The sequence below is a fragment of the Oncorhynchus gorbuscha genome, linkage group LG16 (assembly GCF_021184085.1).
Source record: "Oncorhynchus gorbuscha isolate QuinsamMale2020 ecotype Even-year linkage group LG16, OgorEven_v1.0, whole genome shotgun sequence".
NCBI classification, from domain to species: Eukaryota; Metazoa; Chordata; class Actinopteri; order Salmoniformes; family Salmonidae; genus Oncorhynchus; species Oncorhynchus gorbuscha.
In genome coordinates this window covers 13,680,997-13,696,794 of record NC_060188.1, presented here as the reverse complement: position 1 = coordinate 13,696,794, position 15,798 = coordinate 13,680,997, and the positions used below count along the sequence as shown (strand labels likewise).

Here is a 15,798-nt window from a genome sequence, read left to right as displayed (position 1 = left end):
GCATGGACATGCCGAAATAAATTATCCAATTATTATACCAGTCACAGAAAAGGTCTTATATCTTGAACAAACATTTACATTTAAGTCATTTAGCAGACGCTCTTATCCAGAGCGACTTCAATGACTAAACTTTTTTTCCCCACAATATTCCTGAACTCAGGTACGGAGCTCGGTAAAAAAGTGTCGGGCACCCCCGCTTGCTTCAAAACTAGAATTCTACCGTCACAGAAATGCATCAGGTAATAGATAAGGCAAAAGCTCTTGTGATTGGTGCAACACCTTTTTAATTTTACAACTGTCCATCTCAACTTGTTCTCAACTAGCCTACCTGGTTAAATAAAGGTGAAATAAAAAATGTCTTTGAATCCAATTAGGCATTCTGTTATATGATCTATATCCCTCTGAATAAAAACAGTAAAACCAGGCACAGCATATAAAACAGTCTATACATCCATGTAAAGGTACACAAGAAATAATAAACACACAAATTGAAGATCAAGGCAACAACTCAGTTCAGTCTAGTAGCCTAGTTAGAACTCCAGATCTTTCTTAAATGCTAAATAAAATTATCTAAAAAAAACTATATGGACTCAGCCCAGTTCTGAAATGGATCAACAGAAAACCTGCATACATTCAATCATGTAAAAAAAATTAAAAAGTATGTCAACCCCTTTTAGATAGCATAGTCAATTTGTCAGCTGTTTTGTCTGAAGTATTTAATTGCATAACAACAGTACCAAACTAACTCATAAAACCCAGTTCTCATCCTAGGGGAATGAGCCATGGTAACCCACCTACATAAGTATTGTATTTATTCCCATCACAAAAATGGACATTGAATAGTAAGCTACCATTGGTCAGATGACAAATCAATATGAGAGAATGCTACATTAAGAAAATCCACTGATCCCAGCTCAGCCATGCATTTTGGTCTGGGCTAGTAGCTGAAGGGAAGGTCTTGATTGAATGGATTACTTTGCATGCAGTTTATTTTAGGGTTGTTGTTAGAAGTGTTCTCCCAGGTATGAACAGCAGGGGGCTGTACTAGCAAAGATGAACACTTTTAGTGTGCAAGGAAAGCATGCTAAAGTCTGAATAAGCCTTAGGTCACAGGGCCGTTCCCCCACAGTTCTGAATTTAACTAATGGACACATTCATGGATAGACGTATGACAGTGTTCACAGTTGTAGGAGTAGCCTCCCTGTGGGCCAATAGAAAGGGCTAAAAAACAGACAAAAAAAGCCCATTCCTCATGTCTTTGCCTTTGTCTGAATTGAGAGACAGACTCCTCCAGGGTTATTTGAAGCTCAGGTTTCTAGGTGCAACGTCTTAACCAGGAGCAGTCTTGCACAGTGTGCATGTGAGCATGCATTGGCAGCTGCGAACAGTCTCTTCCCATTCTGCCACAGAAGAAGGTAGCCAACCCTGCTTCTCTACACACACACAGCCCCTCAGCAGGCCTGTTGCTCCCGGTCAAGGTTCATCTTCTGGAAGAAGATCTTCCCAAACTCATAGGTGCTGATCATGACAGCACAGGCTGGGGCAACTTTGATCACCCTGGGTAGGAAACCTGAGGGGGATAAAGAGACACAATTTACCTGATTTAGTCCTCCATTCAGACTGCTTACTATACCAGCGCTTCAGGCATTGCAAATATATACTTATTATATATCCTTTGGACTTACCTGCAAAGAGCCCCCTGTATCCCGATTCAGCCCAAATTCCCCTCATGATATGCCATGTGGATGTGAGATTCTTCACAGGGACTAGGAGGAAGGGGAGAAAGAGAGATTTAGTGGGCAATCCTACATTCTATCAGAGGATAAAATATGATTTCAGACGTGAATGGCCATATGGGTACATAAGACCATGTAATTACACACCTCCCAGTGTCTCCATCTCTCCCAGTTGGATCTGTCTTCGTGTCTTCACCACGTCAAAAGGTAGGGTCACGATGGCAGCCACCTGGGACAGAAGACAATAGACACACTCTCTATAAGCAATACTCAGTGAAATCAACATAACTTACCTCCTGATTTATTGATCAGCAGTACGTTATGTAACTAGACAGGTGAAACACTAAAAGCAGACTTTAACCAGGGGGGGTCCACCTGTTATCAATTATCAACAGTTTAATGGTTGTCACATTTTTTTTATTTAACCTTTGTTTAACCAGAAATAGGGGAGGTAAAAGCAAAAAAGGCCATGGTGGCAAAGTAAATACAATATAACAAGTAAAACACTGGAATGGTAGATTTGCGGTGATGACAACAATGACACAGCAATTCTCTATTTTTTTCTGGTGTCAACTCAACCCTTATAACTCATGAGAGGACTATAGAACTGCCATGATTTGTCAGGGAACTTCCTGTTTTACTACAGATCTAGGCTAAGTAAGTGTGTCCACTTCTCTCACATATGAGAGAATCTCTCTAAACAAACATAGGCCTGTTTTCAGCAGGGAGAGGCATTTGGTTTTATTTATCATGGCCTCTTTCTGTCATAAATACAAATAACATCTGTGTTACAACTGGCTTTCCTGTCCTGGTGAGAGAAAGCACACTGAACTCTTATCCATATTTGTCAATGATCTACCTATAATAAAGCACACCTCTGTCTCACAGTAAACTGAAAAAAAAAAAAAAAGAGTTTGACTATATACACCTTGCAATGTACAAACCATCCATAATCTTCTTCATGAAATCTAATAGAAGACATCTGCTTTACATACATTGTAAATTCCCAGTAGAGGTATTAATGAGATACTCACAGCTCCAGAGATGGCCCCTGCTGTGAAGCTGATGGAGAAGGTGGCCTGAGACACATTGTACTGATCACACAGCTGGGCCTTCACCAGCTCATAGTTGAACCAGTACAGGGCTGCACACACAGAAAAACAGTCAGGTTGAAAAGTCACTGAGAAACATTATCACACCTGAAGATAGTATTTATTATTCACCCACACAGGCGGTCTTCATTATGTAACCCCCAACCACTATCAACCAGTCCAACTAAGCCCTAGCAGTGACAGATAAATGGTTAGTGACATTACGTCCATGGAGGTGAAGTCTCACCTGAGAAGGGGACGTCTCGTAGGACGGTGGATCCCCAACCCCTCCACAGGGACAGCCAGCCATCCTGGGCAACACTAGAGCGGATACACACTCTCAGCTCGCTGTAGGTCAGCTTCCGGGACTGCATCTTGGTACGCACCAGCTCTAATGGGCTGATCACACTCACTGCTCCCACTGGAGAACACACAGACACGGGGGAGTCAACGGAAGAGGGGCAGCAACAAACATTACAGAAGGGAACAATGTAATAATGGCATTATTATATATCTACATTCTTAGTGTGGTGTGTGACAACTGAACTGTATCATAATCAAGACTTAATCAAATTCAAGACATTGTGAACCCCCATCCCATGTAGTCCACTTACGTCTAGCGAGACCCCCAGCCACCAGGGGGATGTAGTTGCCTTGGAACCCCATGCCGTAGCGCAGTAAGTCTCTGAGCTGGTCATAGCAGGTGAAGTAGATGACCGTGGCAGGCACCGCCATCACCCTGTACACAAACAGCAAGAAACTGTCAATCTCAAAGCTCTGCAAGTTATAGTTCTGAGTTCTCTTTTATACGATCAAGGACTGATCACTCTTGTTACCGTTCTTTATTACAAATACATGTACTTGAAATACCCCAGTGACTCACAGTGTGGGAGGCAGCCCGCTCCACAGAGACCTGACCCCCTCGTTGCGCGTGATCTTCACAAAAGCATCCTGAGAAAAACAAACACCACACCGTGTTTGTCCTTGGGAACTGTGGAGTTCCAAAAAAATACAAACATTTGGGACTTCAAAAGACAGGTCGTTCCCCATCCAGTGTTTTAACGATGTCAAACCAGGTGACGTTGTGCTGTGTTGGTGGGAGTGAATAAGAGGGTTCTGAGTCTCTTACCAGGGTGCCACTGAAGTGGGTTGGTGTTTTGTACCAGCTGGTGCAGCTGGCCCCATACTGACACACATAAATGTGATCCATCAGGCCATTACAATACAGGAAGCACTTCCCTGAGACACAAAACACAAGAACAGGGTCACCAAAACAACCATACTGGTTAATATGTTACTGTACGAGACATGATGCTCTACTTCTATCTATACTATAGATAGGTAAATGTGAACCTACTGGGAGTAATGCCGAACGTTGGCAGCTCTGTAGGGCACGCATTCATGTTTGATACATCTATAGCTTCTAGTTCTATGTCAAATGAATGGATATTCAATAGTTCTTGAAAATAATGACATTGGTACAAAAATAAATACTTCCAACAGTTTTTTTTTTTTTTTTTTCCATGACAGAGGTTAGATAAGCTATTAATAACAGAGGTTATGGCAATGACCGGTCAGACCGACACTGGGGACGATAACACCAAGGCTGCTCTCGCCAAGGCCTGCTCTGGACTACTAGTGTTTGCCTTATTTTAGGTATTGGCAAATGGTCAATCCAAGGCAAAGTATTTGAGGAGAAATCTATAAACAAACAAACGAGCTCCTCTAGTAATAGAAAATGACATAGGTTATACTGTATAACACTCATTTTACTATGAACTACTTGTTTGTTTCTTTGAGATTCCTAAACACAGGTACCGCAAGGCACAATTTGAGACCTGGTAGCTATGAATCATGTTTAATTCTTTCAAGTACCAGAAAGCACTCATTGTTACCACATCATTTCGTTGTGAAGTTCAATATGCTAATTCTAACTAGCTGGTTACACTATCTGGGCTAATTTTCCTTCGTTTTCTTTATAAAATGTTCAGAGTGAGTTATGGTGTAGCTGAATGGAGGGATAGAGAGAGAGCGCCAAGGCTGTAGCCCATATAATCATTCAGCTGAGAGTATGAGGGTGCACTGAGGAAGAGTATGACGTTACATATATAGACATAGAGGGTACATATAATTGCCAAACATTTCAAAATCAATTTGCTCAGACTATGGCTAAAGCGCATTTGTTTTGTTTTCCCAGGAAACCCAGTTTGTTAGTAGGTCATATTGGCAGAGCAGTGCCAGATAGGCACATGTAGTCAGTCTGACTGGGCAAAGTCTGGGCATGCAGCGAGCGGCGCCGGCTGGTTTACTCACATTTGGAGGGGCGGATTACACCACTCCATGAAGCAGAGTCAGCAGCTAAAGCTATGAAACAAAGCAAAGAGAGAGAGATAGAAACACAGAGATGGAGAGAATGAAAGAGCACAAGACACACAAAATAAGCATTTGAGCAGAGAAAAGCTAAAGCATGTCTCACATTCCACTAAATGTAGCCTGACATGGCTGCCGAAGGTCAACATTGCCGACATAAGGACTTCTAAACCCCCTTTACTTCAACCCCTCTTCTATTATTTAGGCTTAGGGAGCAGATGGGCAAGAGGCTGAATGTAGTCTCTCACAGGGAAAGTGATGACAGTGCAGTTGAGTTTTTTTAAAACATTTAATTTATATATATTTTTATTTAACTCGGCAAGTCAGTTAAGAACAAATTCTTATTTACAATGACGGCCTAGGAACAGTGCCTTGTTCAGGGGCAGAACAACAGATTTGTACCAGGTCAGCTCGGGGATTCGATCTAGCAACCTTTCGGTTACTGGCCCAATGCGCTAACCACTAGGCTACCTGCCGCCCCAGTTTTCAGGGGTGGGGAGTGGGGACATAAAGATCTAATACTTAGACTATCCCCGCAATGGTAAGAAGCAATAAGCAGACTCATCGTATAAGCAGAGAATGTTATCTGTTAGTGTTCTACCTTGATAGAATGGTGTTTGCTGGGCCTGCAGCCTTATTTTCACAACGTCCAGTGGTGTGACTGTGAAAGAGAGACAGATTCAATTATGCTGATCTATTTACACCCATCATGGGTCTCGTCAATGAGGAACATGTGCATACATGAGGGGGGTGTTCCTACACACAAGGCTTGGACACTTGTTCCACAGGCTTTGGAGTCTGGTCAGACTAGCAAGACCTCAACCTGTACAACCAGACTGGAGTGGAGCTCAGATGGACACAGACGGACACACAAAGTGAACCAGTGACAGCCTCTGATGCAGTTGTGGCAGACTCCTGTGTTGTGGTGGAGGCTTCGGTCACCCATGAACATGGAACATTTCATCCTAGTTCTACAGTTGCCATGGCACCTAGTGGCAGGCTAGGCAGAGAGCTCATGAAAATTCTGTACATATTTAATAACATTTAATTGTTTTTATACAAATACTTTTTTTACAAACATTTTATTTTTCAACAGCTGAAAGAGTGCAGATCAAGTCTTGATATCGTGAATCGTAATCCTGCCCGTAACCCGATGAAAATCAGCGTGGTCAACAAGCTAGCTAATTCTGTAGAGACAGAATCTAATATCTAATAATCTAATAAAGCTTTGTTACAATTGATTTCAGTACGGTATATCGATTCACTCTCCTTAAATATTTGTTTCAGTCTCTGAATTGTTTAATCTCACTTTTCGCCACCAGCTCCTGATATCAGGGCATAAAATCTATAATATGTCTCCTGAATTTTCCTGGTGCACATGCGCACTAGGTCCGAGGTCATTTTCTCTGGCTAAACTAGCTGTCTTCTGAACTATGCTAGTTTTTGTCCTCATGGCCAAACTTCAGAAATACTGCACCCTCAACTTCAAAACTCCTTTGCTACAATAGTTATAATTTGCTGGAAAGAAACGTACAGTTTTTTAAAGTTTTTTTTTTTAACAGTCATGACTGGTTTGTGAAATCTGTCGTAAGACGGTGGAGAAGGATATCATTGCTACTTAAAACAGACCCAACATCAGTTTTCAGATTCACCGGCGTCATTGGCATAGGGTTAGCTGGACGTTTCTGATTGGTCTTGGAACTGACATTGGCATAGGGTTAGCTGGACGTTTCTGATTGGTCTTGGAACTGTGACAACAGGCAGCCTCTCCTCGCTGGGTGCGATGGGATATGTAGTGATTTTGCCAACACAGCCAGATATCTACACAGCCTTGTTCCTTTACCCTTTTTTACACGGACTATCGTTGATTAAAATCGGACTTCTCTGGTATTATTTAGTGTTGTTAACACTGTTCAAAATTGTCAGAAAAATCATTTTTATAATTATATTATTTCTAGATCTCCTTATTGTTATCATTACTATTATTATGATCATCATTATAATAATAAGTAATGACATAATTAGTAGGCTTAGAATAGCAGCCTTGTATAACCACCAGGTGTAGGCCTAAGACCACATCCTGTGTACGGTAACTTTCTTAGGCCTATAATTCAATATTTATATAGGCTACTGCATCAATCAATCATTCATTTGTTCGTGCCATCACACAGCATACGAGACATTCATGAAGGCCAGCATCCTGGAGTCACCTCATCACTGTTGACATTGAGACTGGTGTTTTACAGGCACTATTTAATGAAGCGGCCAGTTGAGGACTTGTGAGGCTTCTGTTCCTCAAACTAGACACTCTAGTGTACTTGTCCTCTTGCTCAGTTGTGCACCGGGGCCTCCTACTCCTCTTTCTAGTCTGGTTAGAGAGCGTTTGTTCTGTTCTGTGAACGGAGTGGAACACAGCATTGTATGAGATCTTCAGTTTCTTGGCAATTTCTCACATGAAATAGCCTTAATTTCTCAGAACAAGAATAGACTGATGAGTTTCAGAAGAAAGGTCCTGGTTTCTGGACATTTTGAGCCTGTAATCGAACCCACAAATGCTGATGCTCCAGATACTAAACTAGTCTAAAGGCCAGTTTTATTGCTTCTTTAAATCAGGGTTTTCTAATGATCAATAAGCCTTTTAAAATGATAAACTTGGATTAGCTAACAACGTGCCATTAGAACACAAGAGTAATGGTTGCTGATTATGGGCCTCTGTACACTCATGTAGATATTTCATAAAACAAATCTGCCATTTCCAGCTAGACTAGTCATTAAAAACATGAATGTCTACACTGTATTTCTGATCAATTTGATGTTCTTTTAAAATGGACAAAATTAAGTGCTTTTCTTTCAAAACAAGAACATTTCTAAGTGACCCCAAACTTTTGAACGGTAGTGTGTGTGTATACAAACTCAAAATAAAATAAATGTCCTCTCACTGTCAACTGCGTTTATTTTCAGCAAACCTAACATGTGTAAATATTTGTATGAACACGAATCAACAACTGAGACACAAATTGAATAAGTTCCACAGACATGTGACTAACAGAAATTAGTTAGGGGGGGGGGGGGGTCAAAATCAAAAGTAACAGACAGTATCTGGTGTGGCCACAAACTGCATTAAGTACTGCAGTGCATCTCCTCCTCATGGACTGCATCAGATTTGCCGGTTCTTTCCAGACGTGGTCCCAGACGTGCTCAATGGGATTGAGATCTGGGCTCGTCGCTGACCATAGCAGAACACTGACATTCCTGTCTTGCAGGAAATCACACACAGAACGAGCAGTATGGCTGGTGGCATTGTCATGCTGGAGGATCATGTCAGGATGAGCCTGCAGGAATGGTACCACATGAGGGAGGAGGATGTCTTCCCTGTAACGCACAGCGTTGAGATTGCCTGCAATGACAACAAGCTCAGTCCGATGATGCTGTGGCACACCGCCCAAGACCATGACAGATCCTCCAACTCGATCCCGTTCAAGAGTACAGGCCTCAGTGTAATGCTCATTACTTCGACAATAAACACAAATCCGACCATCACTCCGGGTGAGACAAAACCGGCACTCGTCAGTGAAGAGCACTTTTTGCCAGTCCTGTCTGGTCCAGCGACGATCGGTTTGTGCCCATAGGCGACGTTGTTGACGGTGAGGTCTGGTGAGGACCTGCCTTACAACAGGCCTACAAGCCCTCAGTCCAGCCAGTCTGACCACTGTTGGAGGGATTGTGCATTCCTGGTGTAACTAGGACAGTTGCTGTTGTCATCCTTTACCTGTCCCACAGGTGTGATGTTCAGATGTACCGATCCTGTGCAGGCGTTGTTAAACGTGATTTGCCACTGCGAGGACAATCAGCTGTCCGTCCTGTCTCCCTGTAGAGCTGTCTTAGGTGTCTCACAGTACAGACATTGCAATTTATTGCCCTGGCCACATCTGCAGTCCTCATGCCTCCTTGCAGCATGCCTTAGGTACGGTCACGCAGATGAGCAGGGACCCTGGGCAACTTTTTTGTTTTGTTTTTCAGAATCAGTAGAAAGGCCTCTTTAGTGTCCTAAGTTTTCATAACTGTGACCTTAATTGCCTACTGTCTGTAAGCTGTTAGTGTCTTAACGACTGTTCCACAGGTGCATGTTCATTAATTGTTTATGGTTAATTTAACAAGAATGGGAAATAGAGTTTAAACCTTTTAGAATGAAGATCTGTGAAGTTTGGGATTTTTACAAATTATCTTTGAAAGACAGGGTCCTGAAAAAGGGACGTTTATTTTTTGTTGTTGCTGAGATACACATTTAAACTCAGTTTTTCACAATTCCTGACATTTAATCCTTGTAAAATTCCGTCTTAGGTCAGTTAGGATCACCACTTTATTTTTTTTAAATGTTTGATAATTATATAGACCTGATCATCTGTTGAAGAAATTCACCAACACTGACTAGTTCAAGTATACCCAGTTTGTCATTTATTGATTTTAACAGATCGGTTTTGTCCTTTACCAGTCCCGGTGGTGAAAATATTAAATTGTCTGTGTCTATCGAAGAGTCAAGTTTTCATTTTGAAGTAGGTTCCCCTGTCTTACTCTCTGCCATGTTTGGGTGTTGCTTGTTATCATATTTGTTGATACATTTCTCTAGTCTTAAGATTTGTTCTGTGTTGTTATCCAGATTGAAGGTTATTACCCACCAGATTGTGTAGTGCTAATATTTAGTCTAATTTTGAATATTACCTTTTTATCTTGAGGTGGTCTACATAGCTGTGTTCAGTCCACCATCTTGGTGTTTATAATCTGTGCTTTTACTGGTTCCCCTAGGTAGGTTTATTTATTTATTGGCAGAGAGAGGACATGTTTGTTGTTGTGCCCCTCTATTGGACATTGATCTTACCGAACACTGATGTGAGCAGCGCCCCAGTGCCAGAGGCCAGCATCTGCTGCACTGGAGTGATCCCAGCTGAGGGGGTAACAACAGGCCGCTCCCCCATCCTGACCACCTGAGACAGACAGGGAGACAGAAAACATCAACTTTAACCACACTACACAAATGTCATTGTCATAGTGTTACTTTAGTTCTCTTCTAATGAGAGGCTAGTTAGTGCTTGATATATTCTATTATATGTGAAATAAACAAGGCTGTTGGGGAGTGCCTCTGATTTGAGCAAGGCTATACTCTGTCAAACTGTGCCTGATTACTGAGACAAAACACAGAATGTCCTCAGGGCAAGACGGCCAGCCTGGTCACTTCCTGGACAATAGCATGACTATTGTAAAGCTAGAGCTTAGCCTAACTCTAGGCTCGTGCATATTATCCAAACGTGTGTTGTAGGGGTTCTTGAATAGCCAACAGCCACTACTAGTCCAAGTGACAAACAGCTTGTTATTAAGGAGTCTATCACTAAGTGATAGTGACTAGACGTACAGTAGCCTCGTTCATGTGTGATAGGAGGGGTTATAATAGAGCGCTTGACACACTAAGATAAGGTATCTGTCGTGTGCACGTCTCCCCTCTCCTAGCTACTACACCCAGTTTTCAAACCCCACACACTCCCACAACACCTCACTGATACAATAGCAAGTCTGGTAACATAAAGACTACTATCCACAGAAGATTGACTAAGCCCACATTTAATAGACAGCAGGGGGAATTAGAACCTGACGAATTGAAAATGGGTGATAAATGTGTTTACTAACATAAACTAATAATTGGCAGATTATGAATGAGTGTAGAAAGCAACAAGATAGAACATCTACCTGCCTCTTTACAGTACCACTAACATAGCTCTGTAAAGGGCTAATCGTTTCTAGAGTAGATATATAAACATTTCTAGGCCAGTTCTTGATCAGAGGGAGCCATCTCAAGCATATGATTGAATGTGTTGCTGAATGTGTTTGTGCACTGCAGAGGACCTGAGCACTCATAAAGCCATGCCGAATGTCTCGTACTGCAGGCTTGCTGGCAGACGATCACGTTCCAATTTCTCTGACTATCACCTCCCCCTGCTTCAGCTGACTGTGGCACGCTTACCCTAAAACAAATCCCACCATATCCCGACCCTCAGCAAAAATATGAACACAGGCCAGAAACTGGTTCCTACATTTACAACATTGTCTAGGCTAATTTCACAGAATTAAGACAGCATTGGTTACAACAAGTTGTTAAGAGTAAAAATTACAACAAGTACTTTACTCTATGGCTCATGGATCTGATTATTATGTATAATATTTCTAATCCATGTGCTTTATCAATCTTGCCCTGTGTCGTGTGATAAATGGCAGGGCAGTGTTTGGGAGTCCCATAGGGTAGCGCACAATTGGCCCAGGGTTGTTAGGGTTTGGCTGTCATTGTAAATAAGAATTTGTTCTTAACTGACTTGTTTAGTTAAATAAACATAAAATAAAGTTTTTTTGTACTTCTCCATTTAAGAAAACAACCCCTTCTTGCAATGACACCATTCAGGAAGTGTAGTTTCTTTGGTGGGAAAACAATGGTGCAAAGCTTAATAAATATAAACAGTTTTATATATGTTTTGTCTGTATGTCCCACCCCGATCTGTTAGGCAAAATGTAGAAAATTCACCAAATGTAAAAAAAAAAAATGTTTGATAGATTAATTAAAATCCTGTTAAAGTGTTCACCATTATGCTAGTTCAGGTATTCCCAGACTGGAGTAGGAGCAATGATATCAAATAAAAATGTGATTCACATGAAAATATATAAATATATATTTTAACTTTATTTTTTCACATTTTCCACCAGGACTATACATTTGGGTGATGTTTTTTCTCACCTGAGTAGCCTCGTTTCACTGCACAAAATTAAACTAAACCATCTAGTGTTCATCAACATAACACAATGTCAAATACAGCCTTGTCAAATAATTAACATCCAATCACATTAACTCTCTCACAGGAATTCCATCAATGGTCCATATGTAGCCAAAACGTAGCTGCTGCTCATGTTGGTATCTGTATTTATGGTGCAAAAGCCATGACAAGGAGACATAGTGGAATGGTAACGCGCATGCAAGCAGTTGCTTCAGATGCCACTTGGGTACACTGTAGCATCCACAGAGAGGCTCTTGCTGCCAAGGTAATTTTTTATTTTACCTTTATTTAACTAGACAAGTCAGTGAAGAACAAATTCTTATTTTCAATGACGGCCTAGGAACAGTGGGTTAACTGCCTTGTTCAGGGGCAGAACGACAGAGTTTTACCTTGTCAGCTTGGGGATTCGATCTTGCAACCTTTCGGTTACTAGTCCAATGCACTAGGCTACCAAGCTGTCAGGAATGCCTGAAAGACATTTGACACTACAGTGAAAATGGTTAACTTTGTTAAAGCAAGGCCCCTGAACTCTCATGTATTTTCTGCAATATGCAATTATATGGGCAGAGACCACGTAATGCTTTTACAACATACAGAAGTGTGCTGGTTATCAAGGGGCAATTTACTGACCATCATTTTCCCTTATCTGACCGCTTGCATGATGACGAGTTTCTCACACGACTGGCCTATCTGGGTGATGTTTTTTTCTCGCCTGAATGATCTGAATCTAGGATTACAGGGACTCTCTGCAACTATATTCAATGTGCGGGACAAAATTTAAGCTATGATTGAGAAGTTGGAGCTCTTCTCTATCTGCATTAACAAGTACAACACACAAATCTTTCCATCATTGTATGATTTGTTGTGTGCAAATTAACTCAAACTTACAGACAATGTCAAATGTGATATAGCTAAGCACCTGAGTGAGTTGGGTGCGCAATTATGCAGGTACTTTCCCAAAACAGATGACACAAACAACTGGATTCGTTATCCCTTTCATGCCCTGCCTCCAGTCCACTTACCAATATCTGAACAATAGAGACTCATCGAAATTGAAGATTTCTGGATTGGGCTGTGCTCAGAGTATCCTGCCTTGGCAAATCACGCTGTTAAGACACTTTGCAACCACGTACCTATGTGAGAGTGGATTCTCGGCCCTCACCAGCATGAAAACTACACCAGCATGAAAACTAAATACAGGCACAGACTGTGCGTGGAAAATGATTTAAGACAGACTCTCTCCAATACAACCCAACATTGCAGAGTTATGTGCATCCTTTCAAGCACAACTTTCTCATTAACCTGTGACGAGTTAGTCACAATTTTCGATTAACAAATAAGGTCCTATATGTAAGACGGTTAAAAAAAGAGATAAATTATATTGTTTTTGTGCCCTGGTCCTGTAAGAGCTCTTTGTCACTTCCCACAAGCCAGGTTGTGACAAAAACTCACACTAATTCTTATGTTTAATAAATGTATCGTATAGTGTGTGTGTGTGTGGCAGGCTTACAATGATGGCAAAAAACAACATTGTTGAGTGCACTGACACTGGTGCTAGAGGGGGGTACAGCTGGAGGTTGAATGTTTGAAGGGGTACGGGACTATAAAAAGTTTGGGAACCACTGTGCTAGTTCAATCTCTCACTCAAAGAGAAATTGCTAATTTAGTCTTTACATTTCCACCCTGTTAGGATTATGCACATAACAGATTGGAAAACGCACCTCAAAATGTAAGTGCTTGAGTTTGATTAACATGTTTTTCTGAAAGTCAAACATGTCCTTTTTCTGATAGAAAAAAAAGACATACTTTATTTCTCCAAAAGTTATTAGGTCCAAAAGGCACCACTCAGTATGAATGACCACAGCTAAAGTTATATTCTGGTGCAGGACAACAAAATGTAGCTAGCTAAGTAACTGTAATATTGCACTGTACTGCATATCATGTTTGCACTACACCCACATCTAATTACAAATATACTTTGTGACATCTCCACCCAGTCAGCAAATCTGACCTTGCAGCCTTGTTGGCGTGGTGATGTAATGATGGTGATGGACTAACACGGACACGTTGTCGTGCTCAAAAAAACAAACATTTTAAAACATGTTGTCGTGCTTCTTTCTCAATTATAAAACGCTCACAAAACATTTGTTGTGGAACCTACCTAGGTAGCTAACTAACATTAACTAGACATGAGCGACCATGCATGTACAGTAGAGTAGCTAATCTAATGGCAAAACAGGAACACATGCCAGCCCTCCCCAATTCAAGATGCTTGATAGCTAAGGCTAGCTAGCTGGCTAACAGACACTAGCTAGCTATCTAACTAAATATCGCAAAACAGAAGATAAAACATGCCAAAGCTTGATACTAACCTCCAGTTTATAGCGTAGCTATAAAGGGTATCTATCTGCGTTGTGAATTTGCTGGGATTTCATGGCATTTTGCCTGTTTCCCTGAGTGTTGAATGGACATGCTGTTCACAGCCGTGAGCTGCTGTTAGCTAACTTGACAAAGCTATCGAGCTAGGAACAAGTAAACCAACCCGATTTGTCTGCCGTGACAAGACACGCCTTCCATTAGTCTGACCACGGTTCTTGCTTGGTTATTCTTCTTCTTCCCTTGCAAAAGGAAATTGAACTATATTTTAAGACAATTAAATACTCTGCCAACAAAAACACTGTTAGAATTATAAATGTGCGTCCTCCCCTCCCCGACTTGCCTCTGTACTTGAAATAAATGCCTGCCTTTCGTATCTCTAGTCCACTGTTCCTGCCATCTCTGCACCATCACTGTCCATATCAGGCGTGTTGCCTCTGCCTTGCTCATTGAAACTACAACATCCCCACTACCAAGTGCTTGCTTAGCCAGCTTACATCAACTGCCTCGTTCCCCTCCACCCACATGGGCTGGGACCCAAGTAAATCTTATCTGTATACCCATCTGTCTAATCTTGCCATGGGTTTGTAGACCCTCATTATACATGGCCTTGTCTGCTACGTGACCTAAAGGACTGGAGACTCATCAACACTGCACATGAATCAGAGCAAATAATACTCTGTCTGGCTTGACTTCCTCCACGCACTGCAAGGCTAACAGTATGGCTATCAACTCTGCCTTATATACAGCCAGATGATCTGTAATATGTTTCTTGACTGCCACCCCACATTCCTGCACCGCAAAGGCTGACCCAGTACGTCCTGAACCATCTGTGTAAACGGCCATATAATCCTGATACACAGTATCCAGACATCTCTTAAACAAATCAGATGGATCAACACCCTCCCTTATCTTTCTGTAGTCTCTCCAGCACTTCTAGATCAACTACTGAAGGCCGGAGTAGCCATTGTGGATTTACAGGAATAGCTACCGTCAGACTGAACTCCCTTCATTACAGTCCCATCTCCTTTGCCTGGCTATTACCCACCTAAAGCTTGTGTTCTGTCTTCGTTCATGTTCCCAGCATGCCTGTAAAATCCCTTTGCAGGAAGTGACACCCCATGTCCCTGTAGGTTGACCCAATAATTCATTGACAACTACTGTCTCCTAATCTACAATGTCATATCCCCCATCTACACCTGTAGCACAGCCACTGGTGAGGTCCTAAACACCACACTACATTATCTGAGTCCTTGCCCTTGCTTGTTTATCCTCCTTCCTATCTGTTATTATTCGTTTGTCCCAATGACAGAATTTGAATTTGTCCTGTGAACTACTGCACCTCCTAGCGGAGAAGCTTTTCTAGTACCTGTTAGTGACGCGTGTGTGGTAGATTGACACCTATGTAAACCA

The 15,798-nt window shown here is 41.7% G+C and overlaps 1 protein-coding gene across 6 annotated transcripts; it reads right to left on the bottom strand.

Moving 5' to 3' along the window:
* Positions 1 to 266: 266 nt before the first annotated feature.
* LOC123998956 (solute carrier family 25 member 39-like) lies at positions 267 to 15,663 on the bottom strand. Of its 6 annotated transcripts, none has more exons than XM_046304216.1 (12): positions 15,434 to 15,663; positions 10,074 to 10,179; positions 5,799 to 5,858; positions 5,141 to 5,191; positions 3,957 to 4,066; positions 3,711 to 3,778; positions 3,442 to 3,566; positions 3,075 to 3,248; positions 2,771 to 2,880; positions 1,884 to 1,965; positions 1,686 to 1,766; positions 267 to 1,570 (listed from the first exon to the last, which is right to left on the bottom strand). In XM_046304216.1, the coding sequence occupies exons 2-12, from the start codon at positions 10,168 to 10,170 to the stop codon at positions 1,452 to 1,454; spliced, it is 1,077 nt and encodes a 358-aa protein (XP_046160172.1). In that variant the 5' UTR covers positions 10,171 to 10,179; positions 15,434 to 15,663; the 3' UTR covers positions 267 to 1,451. The 6 variants fall into 6 exon arrangements, with proteins under 6 accessions (XP_046160172.1, XP_046160173.1, XP_046160171.1 ...); XM_046304217.1 differs by lacking the exon at positions 15,434 to 15,663 and adding an exon at positions 14,729 to 14,890; XM_046304215.1 differs by lacking the exon at positions 15,434 to 15,663 and adding an exon at positions 14,552 to 14,722.
* Positions 15,664 to 15,798: the final 135 nt, after the last annotated feature.